Raw genomic sequence first — 21,982 nt, 5'->3', positions numbered from 1 at the left:
CCTGCCAGCGTCACCTGCAGCAGGTGGACAAACATCAGAGGGACAAACATCAGAGAGTCAAACATCAGAGGGACAAACATCAGAGGGACAAACGTCAGAGGGACAAACATCAGAGGGACAAATGTCAGAGAGACAAATGTCCACCTGGACAACAATGGAGAAAAAACCCTGGAGGGGGGTGACTGGGAGGAACGGCCCCATCGGGTGGGAAGTAGGGGTTGAGATTCACCCTGAGATGCTGAAGGCTCTGGACATTGTGGGGCTGTCATGGAGGTCAGGGACAGAACCCATGGACTGGCAGACCACCGGGATAGTGGTCACCATTTTTTAAAAAGGGGGACCGGAGGCTCCAACTATCAGGGATCACACGACTCAGCCTCCAGGAGAAACTGATGCTGCTGCAGAAAGGCTCCAGCTGATTGCTGAAACTCTGATTCAGGAGGAGCGATGTGGATCCTGGCCATGGAACAGTGGACCAGCTCTTCACCCTGCAGGGATACTGGAGGGGTCATGGGACACATGGACAGAGTCTCAAGGTGCAGCCAGGGGGAGGAGAGAGTCCAGTTTGGGGACCTCAGAATCACCTCTCTGCTGTTTACGGTTGATGTTGTTCTGTTGGACTCTACAGGTGAAGTCCTCCAACAGGCTCTGGGACGGTTTGCAGCTGAATGTGAAACGGTCAGGATGAGAGTCAGCACCTCCACATCTGAGACCATGGTGCTCTGCTGGAAAAAGGTGGACTGCCCCCTCAGGGTTGGGGGGGGTGTTGCTGCCCCAAGCAGAGGAGCTTAAGTATCTGGGTGTCATCACAGTGAGGGTCAGTTGGGGCGTGAGATCGACAGGTGGATGGGTGCAGCATCAGGTGGATGGGTGCAACTGAGCCTGAAGGTGCAGGTCTCAGTTCAGCAGTCAGTCTACGTCCCAACCCTCACCTCTGCTCACCAGCTTTGGGTAGTGACCCAAACAATGAGATGCTGGATCCAAGCAGAGAGAGTCTGGGCTCAGCCTTAGAGATCGGGTCAGGAGTTCAGACATCCGGGGGAGGCTAGGAGTCAGACCTGGTCTCAGTGGGTGTTGGGCTCCATCAGGGCTGTCCCTGGTCTCTGATCCTGTTTGTGATCTTCATGGACAGAGTCTGAAGGTGCAGCTGGGGGGAGGAGAGAGTCCAGTTTGGGGACCGCAGAATCACCTCTCTGCTTTTTGTGGTTGATGTTGTTCTGTTGGACTCTACAGGTGAAGTCCTCCAACAGCTCTGGGACAGTTTGCAGCTGAATGTGAAGCGGTCGGGATGAGAAATAGCACCTCCAAATCTGAGGCCTTGGTGCTCTGCTGGAAAAAGGTGGAGTAGAGCCGCTGCTCCTTCACATGGAAAGGAGCCAGCTGAGGTGGTTCGGGCTCCTGGTCAGGATCCTCCTGGACGCCCCCCTTTAGAGGAGTTCCAGGTCCAGCTGGGAGGAGACCCAGAACACACTGGAGGGATTACATATCTCTGCTGGTCTGGGAACAGCTTGGATCCTCCAGGAGGAGCTGATGAGCAGATCTGGAGAGAAGGAGGTCTGGGTTTCACTGCTCAGCCTGATGAGACCCGAGACAGAGGACGGATGATGGCACTTTAAAATCATAGCTGGTGTGGCTCATTATTTATATTTTAGTTATTTAATCTACATCTTTCATTGTCATTACATATGAAAGTAACACCAGGGACAGAACTAATGATAATATCAGTGCTGCTGCAGTTACACAGTCTAATATAATATACAACAGTGCTCAGTAACTCAGGTCAGGCCAGCAGCCAACTAGTGAGGATACAATCATCTTATTTCAATCATATTAGAACAATATCGCGTATTACAGAGCTAAAACAAGACGATAAAACCAAGCATGATGGAAACATGCCACATACATCAAACATGTATAACCTGCTACATCACACACCTGCACATTTACACACACACACACACACACACACACACACACACACACATACACACACACACATACACACACTAATCAACGATAATCTCTTAGCTCTGACAGTAAAAACCTCCCAGTCACAACATTTATCACTTTTAATAAACATTAAATATTTTATCAGTAAAACTTAAACATAGAAAGTCTCAGTTTCCTTCACATGTTGAGTGTTTCCATGTTTGACTCGATGGAAAAAACATGTTAAAGAATATTTTAACCCTTTAAACACCTGCAGGAATATTTAACATCCTCCCTGTCACAGAGTACCAGACCCAGCCGGAGGAGAGACAGGACACCGGTGATGACATCACAAAGGTGGGAAACATATTTGTGTATTTTTAAAGAAAGTTAAAGTTAGAAGTCAGAGTCGTACCTGTGAGAGTCGTCCCTGTGAGAGTCGTCCCTGTGAGAGTCGTACCTGTGAGAGTCGTACCTGTGAGAGTCGTCCCTGTGAGAGTCGTCCCTGTGTACCTGTGTGTGGAGCCGGTTCAGGTGTGTGTTGCTGTTCTGTGATCAGCGACCATCAAACATTCAGCAGCTGCTCGGATCAGGTGACCACGAGCCGCCACGCCTGCTCGGGTTTCGCTGAGACGCTCCGATGGACGCATTGTAAGAGGGAGGGAGGTCGCCATGACAACCAGGTGAGTGAGGGCGGAGCTCAGAGCTGTCAATCAACTCAGAAACACAGACAGACAGGTACTGGGAGGTACTGGGAGATACTGGGAGGTACTAGGAGGTATTGGGAGGTACTAGGAGGTACTGGGAGGTGCTGGGAGGTACTGGGAGGTATTGGGAGGTACTGGGAGGTACTGGGAGATACTGGGAGGTGCTGGGAGGTACTGGGAGATACTAGGAGGTACTGGGAGGTGCTGGGAGGTACTGGGAGGTATTGGGGGGTATTGGGAGGTACTGGGAGGTGCTGGGAGTTACTGAGAGGTACTGGGGGGTACTGGGAAGTGCTGGGAGTTACTGGGAGGTGCTGGGAGGTGCTGGGAGGTGCTGGGAGTTACTGAGAGGTACTGGGAGGTATTGGGGGGTACTGGGAAGTGCTGGGAGGTACTGGGAGGTGCTGGGAGGTGCTGGGAGGTATTGGGAGGTGCTGGGAGGTATTGGGAGGTACTGAGAGGTAGTGGGAGATATTGGGAGGTACTGCGAGGTGCTGAGAGGTAGTGGGAGGTACTGCGAGGTGCTGAGAGGTACTGGGAGGTACTGGGAGGTGCTGGGAGATACTGGGAGGTACTGGGAGGTACTGCGAGGTGCTGAGAGATACTGGGAGATATTGGGAGGTACTGCGAGGTGCTGAGAGGTAGTGGGAGGTACTGCGAGGTGCTGAGAGGTACTGGGAGGTACTGGGAGGTGCTGGGAGATACTGGGAGATATTGGGAGGTACTGCGAGGTGCTGAGAGGTAGTGGGAGATACTGGGAGGTGCTGGGAGATACTGGGAGGTACTGGGAGGTGCTGGGAGGTATTGGGAGGTACTGGGAAGTGCTGGGAGATATTGGGAGGTATCTGTACTTTACTTGACTATTTATGTTTCCTACATTAGAACAAACATTTGGACTTTCTGCTCTTTACATCATCAAACAGACTCGTTACTGGTTTCAACCGCAGTGACTTTATGAAAGAAGACATGACGTGTAAATAAATATGATGCTATGTTCGGGTCATATCTGTCGGGTCGGGTACCGAGGTCACTTTAAATCCAACGTGTGTTGACCTTTCTCTGAAAACCAAATTATTTCTACAAAGTAAATATCTATCAAACGTCAATCACTGCACACTCCTTCAAAATAAAACCACCACATCTTCACTGTGTGAATGCTTAACTAGAAGATCCTAACCCTAACCCTGTTAATAAATACCAAAGAATACACGTTATCTTAACTCAGAGTCACCAGATCATCTTCAGCATCTGGACTTTGAAAAGACAAACTCAGAAACTGGATCTGTAAAACTAAACGATGTCAAAGAACATCTGAGTTTAAATCTGAAGGAGTAGAGCAGAAGTGAGTGTGATGGATGGATGATTGACGTGAGATCAGAAAAGTGAAGAGAAATAAATGTGTCGTCCTGTTTCAGCAGCAGAGCAGTTACACAAGTCTCCTTACTGCTGACCTGAAAGGTTCAGTTAGATAAACCAGCCGTAGCCCTTAATCTCATCGTGATTAACACGTTAATGCTGACTAATAGTTATACTCATATTTATATTTATATTATATATATTTATATTTATATTATATATATTATATAAATTCTGTCTGTTGGTTTACAGTAAAGCTAGACTGTGTCCACTGTTTTTTAACAAAAGAGGAAAACTCAATTTATCAAGAATTATAAAAAGACGTTAAAATTAATTTTTACTTTTGTCCTTCAGTTGATTTCAGAGCCTGAACTTTCTGCCTCTTGCTGCAGTGAAGTGAATCAGCAGTGAAACAGTGTTTTAACTCCGTCTGACTCGTTGCTGCAACACGATGAACACAAAGTTCATTTAAACTGATCAGATATGAAACACTTCTCTGTGATAACTGACCCGTCTGAGAGTCTCTGAGCAGCTCGGCTGTGTTTTGGTGAATGATTGCAGTAAAAACACTGAAGCCGCATTGCATTGTGGGAGTTTGCCCTTTATCACAGTGATGCTCAAGACAAGGTGCAGGGACCCCTGCAGGGCCTCGGCCGGGTTCCAGGAGGTCTCCAGCAAAAAGCAAAAAGGGATTTTCACTATAATCAAATAAATGTAATAATCAAACAGAGAGACAGGATGTTCCACACATTTCAAAATAAAGCGAACATGTCATAAACTAGCAGCTCAGTAAACCTCACACACCCAGAACAGGTTCACTAACTGTACTTTAATGTGTAATATCAGTATTTTGGATAAAGTTCAGTAATAATAAATGTTGGTAAGATGATGAATTAATAAATCATTCAGACTGAACTCCGCAGCAAGACAGCATGGAGGTTACGCCCGCCTGGCACCATCACCCCCCCCCCCCAACCCCAACCCTAAACCCCCCCCCCCCAACCCTAACCCTGACCCTGACCCTTCACAACCTGGCACCATCAACCCTCCCCCCCCAACCCTGACCCTGACCCTTATCAACCTGGCACCATCACCATCACCCCCCCCCCCCAACCCTAACCCTGACCCTTCCCAACCTGGCTCCATCATATCTCTCTGAACTTATTCACATCTACACACCTTCTCCAACTCTCCGATCCTCCTCTGCCAACCAGCTCTACGCTCCATCTGCCCCCCCCCCCCCCCCCCCAACCCTAACCCTAACCCTAACCACCATGGGGTCAAGACCTTTCAGCTTAAAGAGTGTTATTGACTATTTACTGTTTTTAAGCAACGTTCAATTACCGCAGATAAAACTACTCCGATATTACTCTTTAGTTATTTGTCGTTTGTGTTTATTATTTATTATTTATTGTTCTTTATTCTTTCTATTTGTGGTGCTGTAATACTGTATATCACCCCTCTGTGGGACTAATAAAGGAATATCTGCTCCTGTCCAGGTGTGACTTACCTGTTCATGAGTTTCAAAGTAAAACGTTCAGGAGCTCCGTTTCACACTGACTTTGAGTTTTATTTTGAAATGTCCAGCCGGATGTTGTTGCAGCCTATAAGAGTGTGACCTTCCTCTCACGGTGAGATCTTCATCTTCATCATCATCATCAGGATCAGGCAGACAGCAGCATGGCGGGACGGGACCGAGTGGCTCACCTGCTCCGGCAGCTCGCGACGGCGGCGTAAGTTTGACTCGCGTGCACACTTTAAAAAAAACATTTAACGGCGGAAACGTTTCTGAGTTCACTTGCACGAGCTGCGGTGACGTCACTTGTTTTTCAGTCAGAGCAGGTCTGGTCCGCGAGCTGCAGGTTGGGCTGCAGAGAAGAAAGACTAGAAAGAGTTTAAAGTTAAAATATAAAGAGTTTAATCACGTGATCAAAGTTCTGTGAAACTTCTAAAAGTTCAGAGAAAAGTAAAACACTGCAGCTCCTCATGCAGGTCAAAGTTTAAAGGGTTAAAATGTGAAAATAAACGTATGAATAACTTCACACATTCTTTTTTTGTGGACCCAGCATCAAATTTCTGCTTTTAATCCATTTAGAGAGAATATATTAGAGGATTATGGTAAAAATGTCTAAGTGGTGTAACCATAAAAACAGTAAATAGTCAATAAAACACCTTCCTTCCTTCCTTCCTTCCTACCTTCCTTCCTACCTAACACCATATCAACTAGTTTGGCATGATCTTACATCCTTCCTTCCTTCCTTCCTTCCTTCCTAACACCATATCAACTAGTTTGGCATGATCTTACTTCCTTCCTTCCTTCCTTCCTTCCTACCTAACACCATATCAACTAGTTTGGCATGATCTTACATCCTTCCTTCCTTCCTTCCTTCCTTCCTACCTAACACCATATCAACTAGTGTGGCATGATCTTACATTATAACTTTTATATTAAATAAAGCTAATGGAATACTATTGTTCTAAATATTACATTTCATCTGGTTACCATGGAGACCAGGAAACATTTACATGTTTTAAATGAAGTCATTATTAGTATAAGTCCACTTAAACACACTGTAGCTGATCACATATTTAATATCTATCATTCTTTTGTGGTTACACCATTTGACATTTTGTGGTTACACCATTTGACATGTTCAGGAGCATTCAGTCTTTTGGTATAAAATGGGTCAAATGTCATTTCAAATCTCTCTTATTGATCTTTTTTTAATATATTGATTATATTGAACTGGGCGTAACCTCCATGATGTCTTGCTGCGGAGTTCAGTCTGAATTCAGTCCCTTCCTTCCTTCCTTCCTTCCTTCCTTCCTTCCTTCCTTCCTTCCTCCCTCCCTTCCTTCTTTCCTCCCTCCCTCCCTCCCTTCCTTCCTTCCTTCCTTCCTTCCTTCCTTCCATACTAAATGTACATTTTAACAAACCTGATGCTGCTTTTAAATCTAGTTTAACTCATTTATGGATTCATCATCTTACCAACACTTATAATCACTGAGCTTTATTGTGAAAAGCAACGTGACAGGAAGCTAACAGTCACACGTTTAGCTTGTGATTTATGACACAAACGGCCTTCAGAGTAACTCTTCACCTGAATTCATAAACTTCATGAACTCAGAGCTGTTTAACTGATATCTGATCAACGAGCAGCTGACACTCTGAACTCTGATGTGTGAGAAACGTTCCAACGTTAATGTTATGACTCCCGTGCCCCCCCCCCTCCTATACCCCCCCTCCTCCCTCCTCCCTCCTATACCCTCTCCTCCTCCCTCCTCCCTCCTATACCCCCCCCCCCCCCCCCCAACCCCGCCCCCGTGGGAGCGGCTGCAGGTGGAAGCCGTGGTCAGACCGGATGATATGATTGGTCACTGTAATATTATGAGAAAGGAATAATGTTTAGTTACTTTAAGAGAAGCTTTAATAATAATGTTTAGTTACTTTAAGAGAAGCTTTAATAATAATGTTTAGTTACTTTAAGAGAAGCTTTAATAATAATGTTTAGTTACTTTAAGAGAAGCTTTAATAATAAACTCTGTGATGTTATAAATGTTTAAATCAGTTTCAGAAGTTATTGATAAATGTTTTTGTTTGTGTGAACAGGTGCAGATGTCCCATCCACTCCAGCACTCATCACCATGGTAACGTCTGTCATTAAGCAGTTATCACCATGGTAACGTCTGTTACTAAGCAGTTATCGCCATGGTAACGTCTCTGTCATTAAGCACTCATCACCATGGTAACGTCTGCCATTAAGCACTCATCACCATGGTAACGTCTGTCATTAAGCAGTCATCACCATGGTAACGTCTGTCATTAAGCAGTCATCACCATGGTAACGTCTGTCACTAAGCAGTTATCACCATGGTAACGTCTGCCATTAAGCACTCACCACCATGGTAACGTCTGTCATTAAGCAGTCATCGCCATGGTAACGTCTGTCACTAAGCAGTCATCGCCATGATAACGTCTGTCATTAAGCAGTCGTCACCATGGTAACGTCTGTCACTAAGCAGTTATCACCATGGTAACGTCTGTCACTAAGCAGTTATCACCAAGGTAACGTCTGACATTAGGCAGTCATCACCATGGTAACGTCTGCCATTAGGCAGTTATCGCCATGGTAACGTCTGTCATTAAGCACTCATCACCACGGTAACGTCTGCCATTAAGCAGTTATCACCATGGTAACGTCTGCCATTAAGCAGTCATCACCATGGTAACGTCTGCCATTAGGCAGTTATCGCCATGGTAACGTCTGTCATTAAGCAGTCATCGCCATGGTAACGTCTGTCATTAGGCAGTCGTGGCCATGGTAACGTCTGCCATTAAGCAGTCGTGGCCATGGTAACGTCTGCCATTAAGCAGTCGTCGCCATGGTAACGTCTGCCATTAAGCAGTCGTCGCCATGGTAACGTCTGCCATTAAGCAGTCGTCGCCATGGTAACGTCTGTCACTAAGCAGTCGTCGCCATGGTAACGTCTCTGTCACTAAGCAGTCGTCGCCATGGTAACGTCTGTCACTAAGCAGTCATCGCCATGGTAACGTCTGTCACTAAGCAGTCATCGCCATGGTAACGTGTCAGTTAGAGCGAGGCGAGTGAATCTGAATATTTGATGATGAATGTTCTTGTTGAAGGAGCTGCAGCAGAGACGTGCACCGTCCGCAGCACCGACTACGCCTTCGAGGTAAAAACACAACCTTAAAACTCTTTACATCAGATTTACATCATTTATTTATTTTGTGAGACTATTATTTATTATTTATTATTTATTATTTATTATTGAAGCTCTTTCTGTTTCTGTGGTTCTACTGAACTTCTTTTCTAAACTAAAACTAGTCAGGAGGACTCTAAACTTTAAACTTTAGCACTATTTCACTTTTATAAGATTTAAAGTCCAGAAAAAACTTGAATGTAGTTTCATCATTTCATTACTTTGAGTCAAACATGTTTTCATCAAAAATATAGAAAAGTTTAAAAACATGTTTTATTCTATAACTTTAATCAGGAAATATTCAGTTATTCATTTAAAATATTTTTGACTTTATGTTTTCATGTATTTATTTATTTATTTATTTTATTTTATCTGCGTCAGGGTTATGGTTATGGTTATGGTTAGGGTCAGGGTCAGGGGTCAGGGGTCAGGGTCAGGGGTCAGGGTCAGGGGTCGGCTGGAGGTTGATTGATTGGTTGGTTTGTTTTTGGCAGATGGCGAGTTCCAACATCAGATACGGAGAAGGAGTCAGCAGAGAGATTGGCATGGTAACCAACCTTCATCATCATCATCATCATCTTCCTCCTGTCAATGATTAACTGAGATCTACGGTTCTGACATTCTCTGATGTTCCCTGACGTTGTTGTCTGACGTTGTTCTCTGATGTTCTCTGATGTTGTTCTCTGACGTTGTTCCCTGATGTTCTCTGACGTTCTCTGACGTTCCCTGATGTTCTCTGACGTTCTCTAACGTTGTTCCCTGTTGTTCTCTGACGTACCCTGATGTTCTCTGACGTACCCTGTTGTTCTCTGACGTTGTTCTCTGACGTTGTTCTCTGATGTTCTCTGACGTTGTTCTCTTACGTTGTTCTCTTACGTTGTTCTCTGACGTTGTTCTCTGATGTTCTCTGACGTACCCTGTTGTTCTCTGACGTTGTTCTCTGATGTTCTCTGACGTTGTTCTCTTACGTTGTTCTCTTACGTTGTTCTCTGACGTTGTTCTCTGATGTTCTCTGACGTTGTTCTCTTACGTTGTTCTCTTACGTTGTTCTCTGACGTTGTTCTCTGATGTTCTCTGATGTTCTCTGACGTTGTTCTCTTACGTTGTTCTCTTACGTTGTTCTCTGACGTTGTTCTCTGATGTTCTCTGACGTTGTTCTCTTACGTTGTTCTCTGACGTTGTTCTCTGACGTTGTTCTCTGACGTTCTCTGACGTACCCTGATGTTCTCTGACGTTCCCTGACATTCCCTGACGTTGTTCTCTGACGTTCCCTGACGTTCTCTGACGTTCTCTGATGTTCCCTGACATTCCCTGACGTTGTTCTCTGACGTTCCCTGATGTTGTTCTCTGACGTTCCCTGACGTTCCCTGACGTTCCCTGACGTTCTCTGACGTTCTCTGATGTTCTCCGGGTTCTCCTGCAGGACGTGCAGAACCTCGGAGCTCGTAACGTGTGCCTGATGACCGATAAGAACTTGTCCCGCCTGCCGCCGGTGCAGTCCGTCCTGGAGTCTCTGGTCACCAACGGAGTCAACTTCAAAGTTTTCGACAACGTTCGAGTGGAGCCGACGGACAGCAGGTCTGTGTGTGTGTGTGTGTGTGTGTGTGTGTGTGGAAGAAGGATGAAAGGAAGGAAGGAATAAAGGAAGGAGAGAAGGAAGGTATGAAGGAAGGATGGAAGGAGAGAAGGACGGTATGAAGGAAGGATGAAAGGAATGAAGGAATGAATGAAGGAAGGAAAGAGAGGAGGAGGACAAAGAGAGGAAGAACAAGTAGGAGGTGGAGAGAGAGAAAGAGAGAAAGAAAGAAAGACAAAGGAAGGAAGAAGAGAAAGAGAACAAGAAGTATGAGGAGGAAAGGAAGACAAGGAGGAAGAAGAGAAAGAGAAGAAGTATGAGGAGGAAAGGAAGACAAGGAGGAAGAAGAGAGAAAGAAAGATTAAGTAGGAGAAGGACAGAAAGAAAGAAAGGAGGAGAGTAGATGAGTCTTCATCTTCTATGTTTCAGTGTTTCAGTGTTTTTAGTATCAAAGTCTTTTTGTTGCTATACTTCCACCACAGAGAAACAGGAAACACTAAGAGGAGGGAGGGAGGAAGGAAGGAAGGAAGGAAGGAAGGAAGGAAAGGAAAGGAAACACTAAGAGGAGGGAGGGAAGGAAGGAAGGAAGGACGGATGCTAAACACACTGTAAATGTGTCAGATATCACTGATATGACTAACTCACACTGTTATAGTTACTATGGTTACTATGGTTACTATAATAACTCAAACTGATGAAGATCTATAGAAGCTGATCAGACTTTTATTTTGAAGGCATCTTGTAACAGTCAGTGAAGCTCACTCTGACCGATCATCTTACGGCTGCATGTTTGGTGTGTCTCAGTTTTAAGGAGGCGATCTCGTTCGCTAAGAAGGAATCCTTCGACGTGTTCGTGGCGGTGGGCGGCGGCTCTGTGATCGACACCTGTAAAGCAGCCAATCTGTACGCGTGTCACCCAGACGCCGACTTCCTGGACTTCGTCAACGCTCCGATCGGAAAAGGAAAGCCGATCACCGGAGCGCTGAAGCCGCTCATCGCAGGTAACCATAGCAACCGCCAATTATCAGTCAGTCAGTCAATTATCAGTAATCATTACGTAATAGTTTGTGATAAAATACAAATGTTATTTTTCATTAATGTTATTTTAATTAACTTTGTTCATTAAATGGATCACGTTCAGTTTGTTTCTGATTGTTTGTAAAAGTTCGTTGTTTCCTCTTCAGTCCCGACGACGGCCGGGACCGGCAGCGAGACCACCGGGGTCGCCATCTTTGACTACGAACCTCTGAAAGCCAAAACAGGTCTGTTACTCATGTTTTATTATTATTATTATTTATAATATTATTATTTATAATCTGGAGTTTATCTCCAGATGTTTGTTAGTGAGTAAACTTTACTGATGGTGTAATACTGAAGCTGCTTAATGATCAAAGTGATAAAAAATAAATGCAAATAAAATATACAATAAAATAATCTGTAATTATATGAATCTACAATTAACATCAAGTCATTATTTATATATATATCGTAAACAAGTGTGTAATGTCCAGGTGCTCTGAGCTGAGCTGTGATTGGTTCTCTGTGTCCAGGTATCGCCAGCAGAGCCATCAGACCGACTCTGGGCATCGTGGATCCGGTTCATACTCTGAGCATGCCGGCGAGAGTCGCTGCTAACAGCGGCTTTGATGTGCTCTGGTCAGTCTGTCTGTCTGTCTGTGTTCAGTAATATAATATAATATAATATAATATAATATAATATAACATACAGCAGTCTGCAGGAGGCTTGAAGTCAGTGTGAATATTTGTGACCTTTGACCTCAGCAGATCTGTGAACCTTTCACACACTGAGTTAACGAGTTCTCACCTCAGCAGGTTAGTTAATGTTTGTTAGAGACAGTCAGAGTCCAGCAGGAGCCCAGAGACCACATCATCATCATCATCATCATCATCATGATCATCATTACTATTATTATTATTATACCGTCTCGTCCTCTTCCTCTTATCCTGGTCGGGTCTCGGGGGGGCAGCAGCCTAAGCAGGAAGCCCAGACTTCCCTCTCCCCAGCCACTTCGTCCAGCTCTTCCCGGGGGATCCCGAGGCGTTCCCAGGCCAGCCGAGAGACATAGTCTCTCCAGCATCCTGCCCCCCCCATCGGAGCCAACTCACCACCAGGTGGTGATCAGTTGACAGCTCCGCCCCTCTCTTCACCCGAGTGTCCAAGACATGCGGCCGCAAGTCCGACGACACGACTACAAAGTCAATCATGGAACTGCAGCCAAGGGTGTCCTGGTGCCAGGTGCACATATGGACCCCCCCCCTCTTATGCTTGAACATGGTGTTCGTTATGGACAACCTGTGACGAGCACAGAAGTCCAATAACAGAACACCACTCGGGTTCAGATCGGGGGGGCCGTTCCTCCCAATCACACCCCTCCAGGTCTCACTGTCGCTGCCAACGTGGGCGTTGAAGTCCCCCAGCAGAACGAGGGAATCCCCAGAGGGAGACTCTCCAGCCCCCCCTCCAAGGAGTCCAAGAAGGGTGGATACTCTGAGCTGCTGTTTGGACCATAGGCACAAACAACAGTCAGGATCCGTCCCCCCACCCGAAGGCGGAGGGAGGCTACCCTCTCGTCTACCGGGGTAAACTCCAACATACAGGCACTAAGCTGGGGGGCAATAAGTATTGCCCCTGCCCGGCGCCTCTCACCAGTGGCAACTCCAGAGTGGAAGAGAGTCCAACCCCTCTGGAGGAGACTGGTTCCAGACTGGTTCCAGACTGGTTCCAGACTGGTTCCAGAGCCCTTGCTGTGCGTCGAGGTGAGGCCGACCACCAGCTCAGGCTCCTTCCCCACCAGAGAGGTGACGTTCCACGTCCCTAGAGCTAGCTTCTGCCACCCAGCTCACAGCACACCCGACCCCTTTGGCGGGGTCCCATGGGTGAAGGCCCGCCACAGAGCCCCAGCCCCAGGCCTGGCTCCATGGGGGGGCCCCGGTGACCCACGGGGGGGCCCCGGTGACCCACGTCCGGGCGAGGGCAACATGAGACCATTTATTTTGTTCATTATAAGAGGTCTCTTTGAGCTACCCTTAGTTATTATTATTACTATGTGTGTTTATATCATTAAAACATTAATAAATCAGATTATGTGTAGTATGAATGGTGGTTACCATGGTAACAGGTATGATGTGAATGGTGGTTACCATGGTAACAGGTATGATGTGACACTGTGTGTTCCTGCAGTCATGCTCTGGAGTCGTACACCGCGCTGCCGTATAACGAGCGCAGCCCCTGCCCCCCCAACCCCATCAACCGGCCCGCCTACCAGGGCAGCAACCCCATCAGTGACGTCTGGTCCCGTCACGCGCTCAACGTGGTCGCCAAGTACATGAAACGGTAAAACACACGAGACCCAGACCCAGACAGGACCCAGACCCAGACCCAGCCAGGGCCCAGACCAAGACCCAGACCCAGCCAGGACCCAGACCCAGACCCAGCCAAGACCAAGACCCAGACCCAGACCCAGACCCAGCCAGGACCCAGACCAGGACCCAGACCCAGACCCAGCCAGGACCCAGACCAAGACCCAGACCCAGCCAGGACCCAGACCCAGACCCAGCCAGGACCCAGACCCAGACCCAGATCATTGTTAACATTACTGATAACCTAATGTATTTATTTAATTATGTGTGTGTGTATGTGTGTATGTGTGTGTGTTACTGTGTGTGTGTGTGTGTGTGCAGAGCGGTCAGTGATCCTGAGGACATGGAGGCTCGGTCCAGCATGCATCTGGCCAGTGTGTTCGCGGGCATCGGGTTTGGGAACGCTGGAGTTCATCTGTGGTGAGAAACTGATTTATTATTTATTATAAAATATAATCAGTTAAAACTAATTTATTATAATTAATGTAATGTCCCTGTGTGTGTGTTACTGTGTGTGTGTGTGTGTTACTGTGTGTGTTACTGTGTGTGTGTTTCAGTCATGGGATGTCGTATCCGATCGCTGGGAACGTGAAGACTCACACAGCAGCAGGTTACAGTGTGGATCACCCTCTAGTGGTGAGACACGAAACTACACTTTATATTTTAATGCTGATTTAATAAAGTTAATAAACGTTTTTCATACTTTGAGCTTCAACATGAACTCTGTGTGTGTGTGTGTGTGTGTGTGTGTGTGTGTGTGTGTGTGTGTGTCTGTGTGTGTCTGTGTGTGTGTGTGTGTCTGTGTGTGTGTGTGTGTGTGTGTGTGTCTGTGTGTGTGTGTGTGTGTGTCCTCAGCCTCATGGTCTCTCAGTCGTCCTCACGTCTCCGGCCGTCTTCAACTTCACAGCTCCGATGTGTCCTGAGCGTCACCTGGACGCTGCTGAGATCCTTGGTACCTGTCCACCTCACACACCTGTCCACCTCACACCTGTCCACCTCACACCTGTCCACCTCACACACCTGTCCACACCTGTCCACCTCACACACCTGTCCACCTGTCCACCTCTCACACCTGTCCACCTCACACACCTGTCCACCTCACACCTGTCCACCTCACACACCTGTCCACACCTGTCCACCTCACACACCTGTCCACCTGTCCACCTCACACACCTGTCCACCTCTCACACCTGTCCACCTCGCACACCTGTCCACCTCACACACCTGTCCACCTCGCACACCTGTCCACCTCACACACCTGTCCACCTCACACACCTGTCCACCTCACACACCTGTCCACACCTGTCCACCTCACACACCTGTCCACCTCACACACCTGTCCACCTCACACACCTGTCCACACCTGTCCACCTCACACACCTGTCCACCTCGCACACCTGTCCACCTGTCCACACCTGTCCACCTGTCCACCTCTCACACCTGTCCACCTCACACACCTGTTCACCTCACACACCTGTCCACACCTGTCCACCTGTCCACCTCTCACACCTGTTCACCTCACACACCTGTCCACACCTGTTCACCTCACACACCTGTCCACCTCTCAAACCTGTCCACCTCACACACCTGTCCACACCTGTCCACCTCTCACACCTGTTCACCTCACACACCTGTCCATTCACACACCTGTCCACCTCTCACACCTGTCCACACCTGTTCACCTGTCCACACCTGTTCACCTCTCACACCTGTCCACACCTGTTCACCTGTCCACACCTGTTCACCTCACACACCTGTCCACACCTATTCACCTCACACACCTGTTCACCTCACACACCTGTCCACCTCACACACCTGTCCACCTCACACACCTGTCCACCTCACACACCTGTCCACACCTGTCCACCTCACACACCTATCCACACCTGTCCACTTCACACACCTTTCCACCTCACACACCTGTCCACCTCACACACCTGTCCATTCACACACCTGTCCACCTCACACACCTGTCCACATCTGTCCACCTCACACACCTGTCCACCTCACACACCTGTCCACACCTGTCCACACCACACACCTGTCCACCTCACACACCTGCACACACCTGTCCACCTCACACACCTGTCCACCTCACACACCTGTCCACACCTGTCCACTTCACACACCTGTCCACCTCACACACCTGTCCACACCTGTCCACCTCTCACACCTGTCCACCTCACACACCTGTCCACACCTGTCCACCTCTCACACCTGTCCACCTCACACACCTGTCCACACCTGTCCACTTCTCACACCTGTCCACTTCTCACACCTGTCCACCTCACACACCTGTCCACACCTGTCCACTTCTCACACCTTTTCACCTCACACACCTGTCCACCTCACACCTTTTTTTTGGATGATAAAGTTTGAATTTGACTCCCAGGTTTCCATGGTAACGGGCTCTGTGTTTACGTTCAGGTGCTGACATCCGGCAGGTGAAGAGGGCGGACGCCGGCGCCGTCCTGGCCGACACGCTGCGTCAGTTCCTGTTTGACCTGAAGGTGGAGGACGGACTGGAAGCTGTCGGCTACAGCAAGAAGGACATTCCTGCTCTGGTGAAGGGAACCATTCCTCAGGTACCGTAAAATACCGTTAACTTACCCGTTAATAACCGCCTAGTTTACCCGTTAATAACCGCCTAGTTTACCCGTTAATAACCGCCTAGTTTACCCGTTAATAACACCTAGTTTACCCGTTAATAACACCTAGTTTACCCGTTAATAACCGCCTAGTTTACACGTTAATAACCGCCTAGTTTACCCGTTAATAACACCTAGTTTACCCGTTAATAACCGCCTAGTTTACACGTTAATAACCGCCTAGTTTACCCGTTAATAACCGCCTAGTTTACCCGTTAATAACCGCCTAGTTTACCCGTTAATAACCGCCTAGTTTACACGTTAATAACCGCCTAGTTTACCTGTTAATAACCGCCTAGTTTACCCGTTAATAACCGCCTAGTTTACACGTTAATAACCGCCTAGTTTACCCGTTAATAACCGCCTAGTTTACACGTTAATAACCGCCTAGTTTACACGTTAATAACCGCCTAGTTTACACGTTAATAACCGCCTAGTTTACACGTTAATAACCGCCTAGTTTACACGTTAATAACCGCCTAGTTTACACGTTAATAACCGCCTAGTTTACCCGTTAATAACCGCCTAGTTTACCCGTTAATAACCGCCTAGTTTACCCGTTAATAACCGCCTAGTTTAAACGTTAATAACCGCCTAGTTTACACGTTAATAACCGCCTAGTTTACACGTTAATAACCGCCTAGCTTACACGTTAATAACCATCTAGTTTACCCGTTAATAGCCGCCTAGTTTACACGTTAATAACCGCCTAGTTTACCCGTTAATAACCGCCTAGTTTACACGTTAATAACCGCCTAGTTTACCCGTTAATAACCGCCTAGTTTAAACGTTAATAACCTAGTTTACCCGTTAATAACCGCCTAGTTTACCCGTTAATAACCGCCTAGTTTACACGTTAATAACCGCCTAGTTTACACGTTAATAACCGCCTAGTTTACACGTTAATAACGCCTAGTTTACCCGTTAATAACCGCCTAGTTTACCCGTTAATAACCGCCTAGTTTACACGTTAATAACCGCCTAGTTTACCCGTTAATAACCGCCTAGTTTACACGTTAATAACCACCTAGTGTAAATGTTAATAACCGCCTAGTTTACCCGTTAATAACGCCTAGTTTACCCGTTAATAACCGCCTAGTTTACCCGTTAATAACCGCCTAGTTTACACGTTAATAACCGCCTAGTTTACCCGTTAATAACCGCCTAGTTTACCCGTTAATAACCGCCTAGTTTACACGTTAATAACCGCCTAGTTTACACGTTAATAACCGCCTAGTTTACACGTTAATAACCGCCTAGTTTACCCGTTAATAACCGCCTAGTTTACCCGTTAATAACACCTAGTTTACCCGTTAATAACCACCTAGTTTACACGTTAATAACCGCCTAGTCTACACGTTAATAACACCTAGTTTACCCGTTAATAACACCTAGTTTACCCGTTAATAACCGCCTAGTTTACCCGTTAATAACCGCCTAGTTTACCCGTTAATAACACCTAGTTTACCCGTTAATAACACCTAGTTTACCCGTTAATAACCGCCTAGTTTACACGTTAATAACCGCCTAGTTTACCCGTTAATAACCGCCTAGTTTACACGTTAATAACCGCCTAGTTTACCCGTTAATAACCGCCTAGTTTACCCGTTAATAACCGCCTAGTTTACACGTTAATAACCGCCTAGTTTACACGTTAATAACCGCCTAGTTTACCCGTTAATAACCGCCTAGTTTACACGTTAATAACCGCCTAGTTTACACGTTAATAACCGCCTAGTTTACCCGTTAATAACCGCCTAGTTTACCCGTTAATAACCGCCTAGTTTACACGTTAATAACCGCCTAGTTTACCCGTTAATAACCGCCTAGTTTACACGTTAATAACCGCCTAGTTTACCCGTTAATAACCGCCTAGTTTACCCGTTAATAACCGCCTAGTTTACAAGTTAATAACCGCCTAGTTTACCCGTTAATAACCGCCTAGTTTACCCGTTAATAACCGCCTAGTTTACCCGTTAATAGCCGCCTAGTTTACCCGTTAATAACCGCCTAGTTTACACGTTAATAACCGCCTAGTTTACACGTTAATAACCGCCTAGTTTACACGTTAATAACCGCCTAGTTTACCCGTTAATAACCGCCTAGTTTACACGTTAATAACCGCCTAGTTTACCCGTTAATAACCGCCTAGTTTACACGTTAATAACCGCCTAGTTTACACGTTAATAACCGCCTAGTTTACCCGTTAATAACCGCCTAGTTTACACGTTAATAACCGCCTAGTTTACACGTTAATAACCGCCTAGTTTACCCGTTAATAACCGCCTAGTTTACACGTTAATAACCGCCTAGTTTACACGTTAATAACCGCCTAGTTTACCCGTTAATAACGCCTAGTTTACCCGTTAATAACCGCCTAGTTTACACGTTAATAACCGCCTAGTTTACACGTTAATAACCGCCTAGTCTACACGTTAATAACCGCCTAGTTTACCCGTTAATAACCGCCTAGTTTACACGTTAATAACCGCCTAGTCTACCCGTTAATAACCGCCTAGTTTACCCGTTAATAACCGCCTAGTTTACACGTTAATAACCGCCTAGTTTACCCGTTAATAACCACCTAGTTTACCCGTTAATAACACCTAGTTTACACGTTAATAACCGCCTAGTTTACCCGTTAATAACCGCCTAGTCTACCCGTTAATAACCACCTAGTTTACCCGTTAATAACACCTAGTTTACACGTTAATAACCGCCTAGTCTACCCGTTAATAACCGCCTAGTTTACCCGTTAATAACCGCCTAGTTTACCCGTTAATAACCGCCTAGTTTACACGTTAATAACCGCCTAGTTTACCCGTTAATAACCGCCTAGTTTACCCGTTAATAACCGCCTAGTTTACATGTTAATAACCGTCTAGTTTACCTCTTTATAACCGCCTAGTTTACCCGTTAATAACCGCCTAGTTTACCCGTTAATAACAGCCTAGTTTACCCGTTAATAACCGCCTAGTTTAAATGTTAATAACCGCCTAGTTTACCCGTTAATAACCGCCTAGTTTACCCGTTAATAACCGCCTAGTTTACCCGTTAATAACCGCCTAGTTTACCCGTTAATAACAGCCTAGTTTACCCGTTAATAACCGCCTAGTTTAAATGTTAATAACCGCCTAGTTTACCCGTTAATAACCGCCTAGTTTACCCGTTAATAACAGCCTAGTTTACCCGTTAATAACCGCCTAGTTTAAATGTTAATAACCGCCTAGTTTACCCGTTAATAACCGCCTAGTTTACCCGTTAATAACACCTAGTTTACACGTTAATAACCGCCTAGTTTACCCGTTAATAACCGCCTAGTTTACCCGTTAATAACCGCCTAGTTTACACGTTAATAACCGCCTAGTTTACCCGTTAATAACCGCCTAGTTTACCCGTTAATAACCGCCTAGTTTACCCGTTAATAACACCTAGTTTACACGTTAATAACCACCTAGTTTACCCGTTAATAACCGGCTAGTTTACCCGTTAATAACCGCCTAGTTTACACGTTAATAACCGCCTAGTTTACACGTTAATAACCGCCTAGTTTACCCGTTAATAACCGCCTAGTTTACCCGTTAATAACCGCCTAGTTTACCCGTTAATAACCGCCTAGTTTACCCTAGTTTACCCGTTAATAACCGTCTAGTTTACCCGTTAATAACCGCCTAGTTTACCCGTTAATAACCGCCTAGTTTACACGTTAATAACCGCCTAGTTTACCCGTTAATAACCGCCTAGTTTACCCGTTAATAACCGCCTAGTTTACCCGTTAATAACCGTCTAGTTTACCCGTTAATAACCGCCTAGTTTACCCGTTAATAACCGCCTAGTTTACACGTTAATAACCGCCTAGTAAAGGGTAAGGGTACATGAAGTGCATTTTGAAGGATTGTCTTGTTCCTGAAGTTTGAACGTATTTATTTCTTACTTCCAGGAGCGAGTGACTAAACTGTCTCCCAGAGAGCACACGGAGGAGGACCTGAGCCACCTGTTTGAAGCCTCCATGAAGCTCTACTGATTTTAATATGAACACTAAACCCTTTTTAAATGTGAGCCTCTGAACTGATCTGGTCTGGTCTGTGACGAGCTGCAGTTCCTCTAACAGCCACTAGATGTCGCTGCTTGTCTTTCTCACCACAGCATCATGAGTCCGTCCTCACTTTGTGATTTTAGAGGAAATAAAAAATGTATTTACATGTTGATGTTGTCTGCTGGTTCAGTTTCATCTTAAAGTTCAGATAAATAAACATATTGAGAGTTTTAACTGGTTTCAGATGCTGGCTCAGTCAATCAATCAATCAATCAATCAATCTTTATTTGTATAGCGCCAAATCACAACAAAGTTATCTCAAGGCACTTTACACATAGAGCAGGTTCTAAACCGAACTCTTCAGGTTTTAACTTTAAAGAGACCCAACATTCCCACATGAGCAACAGTGGCGAGAAAAAACTCCCTTTTAACAGGAAGAACCCTCAGAACCAGACTCAGAAGTGGGCGGACATCTGCCTCGACCGGTTGGGGTTGAGAGGAGAGAAAGGAAGGATAGAGGAAGGAGAGGAGAGGGAGAGGAGAGAGAGAGGAAGGATAGAGGAGAGAAGCACAATGAAAATCAACAATGGAGCCAGATGGTCCGGGACTGGAATCCGTCATCCGGACGTCTACAGGCCCAGATTACCTGTAGGACGAGAAAGCAGAGCCAGAAACCAGAAACCAGAAAGACAACTCCGGGGAAGAAGTTTAGGTTATTGAATGCATTAATAGAACATGAGTGTTAATGGATATGGATGGATGGATAGAGAGAGAGAGAGAGAGGGAGGAGGAGAGAGAGGCCCGGTGCATCATGGGGGTGGGGGGTCCCCCGGCAATCTAAGCCTATGGCAGCATAAGTTAAGAGCTCAAAGAGCCCTAACTATAAGCTTTATCAAAAAGGAAAGTTTTTAGCCTACTCTTAAATGTAGGGAGGGTGTCTGCCCCCCGGACCAAATCTGGAAGATGGTTCCACAGGAGAGGAGCCTGATAGCTGAAGGCTCTACCTCCTGTTCTACTTTTAGAGATACTAGGAACCACAAGTAGTCCTGCATGCTGGGAGCGCAGTCTTCTAGTAGGTACATAAGGTACTATCAGTTCTTTGAGATATGATGGAGCCTGACCATTAAGAGCTTTGAAGGTGAGGAGGAGGATTTTGAATTCTATTCTGAATTTTACGGGAAGCCAATGCAGTGAAGCCAAGATGGGAGTAATATGATCTCTCTTTCTAGTTTTTGTCAGAACACGGGCAGCTGCATTCTGGACCAGCTGGAGAGTCTTTAGAGACTTGTTAGGGTTCTAGGGTTAGGGTTCTGGACCAGCTGGAGAGTCTTTAGAGACTTATTAGGACAGCCTGATAATAATGAATTACAGTAGTCTAGCCTAGAAGTAACAAATGCAGGGACTAGTTTTTCAGCATCATTTTGAGACAGGATATGTCTAATTTTTGCAATATTACGCAGATGAAAGAAGGCAGTCCTTGAAATTTGTTTTATATGGGAATTAAAGGACAGATCCTGATCAAATATAACTCCTAGGTTCCTTACAGTGGAGCTGGAGGCCAGAGTAATGCCATCCAGAGTAGTTATGTCATTTGATAATGCATTTCTAAGGTGTTTAGGGCCAAGCA

The 21,982-nt window shown here is 46.0% G+C and overlaps 1 protein-coding gene across 1 annotated transcript; it reads left to right on the top strand.

The window, feature by feature from the left end:
- Positions 1-5,584: 5,584 nt before the first annotated feature.
- adhfe1 (alcohol dehydrogenase iron containing 1) lies at positions 5,585-20,502 on the top strand. Its single transcript, XM_053330552.1, has 14 exons — positions 5,585-5,725; positions 7,603-7,640; positions 8,638-8,687; positions 9,209-9,262; positions 10,138-10,292; positions 11,095-11,291; positions 11,475-11,552; positions 11,841-11,946; positions 13,493-13,645; positions 13,993-14,091; positions 14,229-14,307; positions 14,527-14,623; positions 16,099-16,256; positions 20,260-20,502. The coding sequence occupies exons 1-14, from the start codon at positions 5,673-5,675 to the stop codon at positions 20,341-20,343; spliced, it is 1,401 nt and encodes a 466-aa protein (XP_053186527.1). The 5' UTR covers positions 5,585-5,672; the 3' UTR covers positions 20,344-20,502.
- Positions 20,503-21,982: the final 1,480 nt, after the last annotated feature.

This window comes from Scomber japonicus, chromosome 12, assembly GCF_027409825.1.
Source record: "Scomber japonicus isolate fScoJap1 chromosome 12, fScoJap1.pri, whole genome shotgun sequence".
Classification (NCBI taxonomy): domain Eukaryota; kingdom Metazoa; phylum Chordata; class Actinopteri; order Scombriformes; family Scombridae; genus Scomber; species Scomber japonicus.
The sequence above is the reverse complement of the archived record's forward strand: the minus strand, read 5'-3'. Positions and strand labels throughout refer to the sequence as shown.

Coding starts and splice junctions, on each gene's coding strand:
- adhfe1 (XM_053330552.1), top strand. CDS start 5,673: ATGGCGGGACGGGACCGAGTGGCTCACCTGCTCCGGCAGCTCGCGACG. Junction 10,293..11,094: donor GTGGAGCCGACGGACAGCAG/GTCTGTGTGTGT, acceptor GGTGTGTCTCAG/TTTTAAGGAGGCGATCTCGT. Junction 14,624..16,098: donor GGACGCTGCTGAGATCCTTG/GTACCTGTCCAC, acceptor GTTTACGTTCAG/GTGCTGACATCCGGCAGGTG.